Source organism: Cupressus sempervirens, chromosome 1, assembly GCF_028749045.1.
Source record: "Cupressus sempervirens isolate cs-2001-9-10 chromosome 1, ASM2874904v1, whole genome shotgun sequence".
NCBI lineage: Eukaryota > Viridiplantae > Streptophyta > Pinopsida > Cupressales > Cupressaceae > Cupressus > Cupressus sempervirens.
In genome coordinates, this window is record NC_143118.1 from 57,473,250 (window position 1) to 57,479,449 (window position 6,200).

General features: G+C 39.5%; 1 protein-coding gene across 2 annotated transcripts in view; it reads right to left on the reverse strand.

The window, feature by feature from the left end:
* LOC149576141 (RNA methyltransferase family protein) overlaps window positions 1-3,218 on the reverse strand; it is a 197,075-nt gene extending 193,857 nt beyond the window's left edge. For both annotated transcript variants that reach the window (XM_089816447.1, XM_089816448.1), the window contains exon 1: window positions 2,718-3,218. In XM_089816447.1, coding sequence (XP_089672573.1) covers window positions 2,718-3,101 — 384 coding nt within the window. In that variant the 5' untranslated portion in view covers window positions 3,102-3,218. The remainder of the gene's footprint in view (window positions 1-2,717) is intronic.
* Between the last annotated feature and the right edge of the window lie 2,982 nt (window positions 3,219-6,200).

Consider the following 6,200-nt stretch of genomic DNA (forward strand, 5'->3'; position numbering starts at 1 on the left):
TCGCCAATCGTGAGGTAGTTTGCACTAGGGTTTCAGCAAAGCACGAAGTACACTCAATTTGTTTAAAAGTTTGATGAAAGATTGAGGCATAAAAGATTCAAGGAGGCGAGGAAGGCCTGGTTTGCCCTAAGATTATTGGTTATGCACCAAATTATTGATGATGACATTGCACAGATGAAAGCCCATGTTGGATGGTTTGTTGCTGATGAAGAGAAGTTGCAAGAGCTAAGGTGTGCAAGGGAGGAAACAAACAACGTTGAGGAAGACTGATACGAGGCTCAAATCAATGCCATACTTAGAGCAAGAATTCATGGCTTTGTCCCTTGTGCCCTTAGATGAAGTCTAGGTGATCTTCCTTCTCCCTCTAGTGTTCTGGTGTTTGGTTTGTTTGGGTTGATGTCTAGTGTTTAGATGTTCTTTGAAGTTTTTGTAAAAATTGTCAAATTGCTAGTGGTCTGGTTTGCAATTGAGTTGTAATAATGGTCTGGTTTTTTGAGGACTACTCTTCATGGTAGAAGTTATATTGCCAATTTTGTTTGAAGATTAGATGGGCTGCGGTTTTACAAAGGTTTGGTTAGAGCAGTATTGGAGCCCTATTTTGGTTAATATTACATAATGGCAAATAGCAAGGCATTCAAAAATGAATGAAAATGGTGTAAAATGCAGGTCTGAAGATTTCAAGGCAAAAAACTCATCGACACAGCTGTAATTGTCTAGGTTGTAATGGTTGCTATTCTTAAGCTCTGGTTTTTTAGGGTGTTAAGGCATCATTGAACGTCCAATTTTGTGAACTTGATGTTACATTGTAAAACTTTGTGCAATGGTAGTGGAAAAGCTCAGGAAATGAGTCTGTGATGTAGTATAGTGGTTAGTTTTTTGATGGATTGTTCATAGCTATGACTCCATCGTTGCAAGTACAAAGCTGGTCTTGAAAAACTCTTCTACTTTATGTAATGTTTCTTTATCTTTTAATAAAATTAAAATTATTGCCGAGAAAAACTGTTATGAATATTTCTTATTTGTCTTAATTTATAAAAAATCTTACCCAAAAGATGAATTGTTTTTTGCATGTGATGGAGTTCTCCTTGTTGATTGATCATTTGTGTGAATGCCAAGCTTTAGAAATATCGGATTATGGGATGTGATTTCAGCACTATGAGGCAATCCTCAACATCTAACTCAAGGTTTAAGATTAAGCGATATGAAAATATAGCATTGTCTGGCACACTTTAGCTATTGTACACTTTACAAGTGATATTGCCTAGATTTGGCCATGCGCCCATTCTTGTAAACATGCCATACAAACTACATAACCTTTCTATGTCAAAGTGTGTAACATCCCCATTTCCATCTTGTGACATTCTTTCCCAAAGCTGGTCTCCTTCCTCCAGCCATAATAGATTGTTGTTCCCTCCATCCTCACTCCTCAGATAAAGGTTTGCTTGGTTGTTATCATCATATTGAAGGCACATAATATGAATATTTCCCTATATTTTTTAGCACACATACAGGTCTTTAAAATCTACATTTCTTTGCTCAAGTCTTTGAACCTTTTAGTGCCAACTAACAAGCAAATATCTTACTAAGACTTTCTTGTTCTGTTATTTGCAAAAAATATTTATTTGGGTATCTTTCTTCACTTTATGACCCCACAGCATGTTTCTCTAATTAGCACAATTACCACGTGTCCTTTACCAATCTCACTCCTTTCATTCCAAACAGAAATTTTCTTATATCCTTCTAAATTTTGGATATTTGCAGCTACCATACTCATGCTTTTCCTAAGAATGATAATGTAACTCCTATCTATTATAGGCCCCAACCCAAATCTTCTTTCTTCTCCAACTTATCATGTTCAAGTACTCCTAAGGAGCCTCAGTTCACAATTTCTTGCGTGACAATTGGCTGCTGATTTGGGCTTTCACATTCTGCAACCATGCTCATTTCTTGAATCTCTTGTTGCTGTCTCTATCTCCCATTCCTTTCTTCTTTCTTTTTGCTAAGTTATGTTCAAGATTTTGTCTATATATGCATGCATTTAAGAAACCCTTCATTCCTTAATACCATGTTCTAGTATTCTATTTTCCTCATGACAACTCTTGCATGCTTATCTCTTCCTCCTATCATTTTACCATCCTTGCTTGATAGATACATTACATCCATTGTATCAGAGAATCAATGAAATCCCTTGCTACTTGTGTGTTTTCTCCCTATTGTTGTACTCCTTCAATCCTTTAATAATATTATTTACAGCTTTATCCTGCCTGAATTTTTCATTTTTCATTTGCAGTTAAAATTAGCTAAAAAGACAAACCGGAATCCTATCCTAAAATATAAGAAACCGTAGTTATTTAGCTCCGAAAATTTCAACAGTTGTATGATAGAAATTTACCCTTCCAGTTTAAAGCTTTTTTTCCCAAGGAGTTATGGGAAAGCATCTCAATCTTCTCGGACTCGCAACTACTTTTGTTAGAATTAGCTCGCATTGCAAATTTAACAAAGCCACCAACTTCTTCACACTATCAATTATTTTATTTAACATTACCTGCTACTATAAATAAAATCCCCGAGACCACCTAATTGTAAAAGGCTCCTGAATTGCCCTACGACCATTTTGATTGACATGAATAAAATCATTTCATTCGCAATAGCTGGTGATAAATGGTACTGAAAAAGATTTTTTAAAATTGTCAAAGACAGCGAAAAATAATAGAAACCTCGGCAAAACGGCCTTTCTTTATTCTTGTGATACGGCCTATAAACCTCTCCCCGGGCAGAGCTCTGTCGCACATCACAACAAACCCTGACTCTGCTATTTTGCAAACGCCCTTCCCTTTGAATGCCAAGCTCTCGCAAACCAACTCCACCACCTCATTCTTCTTGGGGAAATAGGTTTTTTTCTGAGATTCGAGCACCTGAGCTTTTCCGTTCTGAAGCTGCGAACCTGCATTATCTCCATGGGCTAACGACGCGGATGATGATGAAGCTGCCGCTCTTGTACACCTAGGTGTGTGTGTTTTCTGCGAAGCTCTTCTCAGACTTGAGTGAAGTGAAAGAGAAGCGCCATGCCGCCCCACTACACACAAATAATTGCAGGCCATGCCGATACTGAATTGTATAGCAATCTATAGTTGTGTTGTTTTTCCTTGAGGCAGAACACCCTCAGCAGTATCCATCTACTGTGAAACGAGAATACTTCTTCCATTTTTATCTTTAGAATCATGAAACTACATTCTCGTGTTCAATTATATTTCTACTAATTATTATTTTTCTCCATTTTGTTTTTCCTTTCTTTCTTTTTGATGAATAGTCCTTTTTTATTAATAAATAATATACTAGTTACAATTCATAAAAAAAGGTCGGAGCATACAAGATCACCTTGTGAGAGTTCACATGGCTAAAGTCGAAATCAACAACTATGCATCAAAAAAACATTTAAGTAGCCCCTCAGGTTGCCAAAGCAATGCCAGCTAAGGGGGGTGGTTCATCACAATCATGAAAACCCCAATCATCCCTGAGATTGGCAGGCGGACTAGGAATAGTCCAGCCATCAACAGCATCATTGGAGGCCTGGTCACTATCCTTTGTATCAATTCGCGAGGGTGAGATAGTCAACTCCAAACGAAAATGTCATTTGCCAGAAACCACTTGAGGAGCACCAGGAGGGGGAAGCCACTGGACCTAGGAACCAATCGGAGCTACAGTGAGGCGGAGAAGTTGAGCGGTGATGCCAACCACCATCGTCGCCACTAGGAGAATGGTCGTGGGAAGCCTGCAAACTTGGCATGTACAAGCGGCGAGCAGATGAGTTGCGCCCCCAGTGGCAGCCCTTAAGCAAAGTGTGATATGTTGAAATGTCAAGAGGCACTCTAGCAACTGTACATGGAGTATTACCCCAGTGCTTAAGTAGCTCCTAGAGGTGGGCCACCTCCAGAGCCACCTTATTGGTTTGCACTTGAATCTGCATCATTACATTGTTACAAATGCAAGTTTTAGTGTACATAGCAACATTTATGTCAAAAAAATTATGAGTGAAAATAACAACATTCCTATCTTTCCACAAGGTAAACAAAATCTCCATCCTTAAGGTATGCCAAATCTGGGAAAATTGCATAGGGAACCTCGGGGAGTCACCCAAAAGCACCGTATGCCAGGAAAAAGGTTTAGGACGAAATGGCTTAAAGAAATCATGAATCAAGTGCCAGTAGTTTTGAGCAATGTACAGAACCAAAAAAAAATGCAAAAAAGACTCTAGCTGCCTACAAAATGGACACCGAGGATCCGGAACCCCAATATGCTTGAGTCGAGGCCCAAGGGGAAGACCTTGAAAAACCAGGCACCAAGCAAAATGTGCAATCTTATGTTCTATAATGGCACTCCAAATAGTATTGAAATGCTTTCTCCACTAAGAAAGGGAAGACTGCAAATGCCAGCGTTGATTGAGGGTATCCACCATCGGCAAATGGGGATAAAGCCATCAGTTCCCCAAACTTGGTTTGTAGCTGGTGAAGGGATTGGCAGGATACCACTTCCAGTCTGTCCACCAAGGTCGAACAGACTGAATACCCCCCTTGTGAATTAAGTTATCTGGAACTGCAAGAAGCAACAGATCAAATGTTTGTCAATCTAAATGGGCAAGATGGAACTAGACTTGCATATCTTCCCAAGATCTGAGATTCATAGAGACCCTGGAAAAGAGGTCCTTAGGTGTCTTAATGCCACGTTGAAAAAACGCAGAGCACTAGCACCTTGAGTCTTGGCTAGAGGAACACCCTGGATGGCAAACAACAAAGACCACCAAATGTTATGCTAGTTCAAAGAGAGCCCATCACGAAATCCATCACCGGACCATCGAAGCCAAGGCTTGACAGCTTTCCAAGCTTTCCATATGCTCTCAATAACAAATGAGCCTTGTATGTGCACAGGTTCCCACATGATGAGAAGGGTTTGAAAGCCAATCCCCTTCCATGCAGGCCTATTAATAAGGAACCCATAAGAAATGCAATGCTGAACCAAAACCTTCCAAGCTTCATCTCTAATAATGGCATGTACAATCCATTTGACACAAAGAGTGAGACCTTGCTTCTGTGTGGAAAGAAGGCCAAGGCTCCAAACTCTTTGGAGAGACAACAAAAATCCCAAACTACTCTGTGAAAGCCATGATGGTTAGAACCAGAAGCCTAAAGAAAGTCATGAAGCAATCACTCTAATTTTAGATAAGAGGCTTTGGAAGGAGCCCAACACGAAGAATAATAAACATGCGTAGCAGCCAAGACTTTTGAGCAAATCTAAAAAATTTCCGAAAGAGAAAGGGGTTTAGTAAGCCAATAGTCAAGCTTCTTTGCAATCTTGACAAACACAGTGTTCCACAAATCAACTGGCAAAGCTTGAAAGGCAAAAGGAATGCCTAGAAAGAGAAAAATTTCCCAATGCATGACCCATTTCTATTCAAATTGATCAAGCCAAGGTGCAGCTGGCAAAAAAGATTGTCGATAATAGAGCATCTTGTGCCATTGAATAGTTGAACCAAAGGCTTGACAAAAGGTGTCTAGGCATTGCAAGACATTAGTGATGTTTTCCTCATCCTCCAAAAAAGTGAGAAAAGAATCATCAGCAATGTGTCCATTGACCAACTAGGAAGAGGAATCTGGCAAGGAAATGCCACGAACCAAACCAGAAGAAACAAAGTGGGCTAGCAAGTAACCAAACCCTTCAATAGCAAGAATATATAAAGTCAAAGCCAGAGGGCAACCCTGCTAGATGGAGGGAAAGATCCCAAAGGCTTCAGATTGAGAGTTATTGATAGTAATACAAGCATTAGCATCTCCAAAAAGCATCTCCATAGGCTGAAGAAAATTGGGACCAAAATCAAGAGCTTGGAGTATAGCCAATATGAAAGGTCATTCGATTTGGTCATAAGCTTTGGCAAAATCAATTTTCAAAAACATAGACGACTGATTGGATTTGCAGCCCACTCCATACCTTCCTAGACAACAATGATGTTGTCAAGAATATACTTGGACTTAATAAAACCAGTTTTCTCTAGCCGCACAATTAGAGGTAGGAGATGGCGAATTTTAAGAGAAATTGCCTTAGCAATAATCTTATAAGACACATTAAGCAAGCTAATGGGCCACCAGTTACAAATATCCTCAAGATCGCTAGATTTACATATGAATTTGATGTTTCCTTGGTTGATA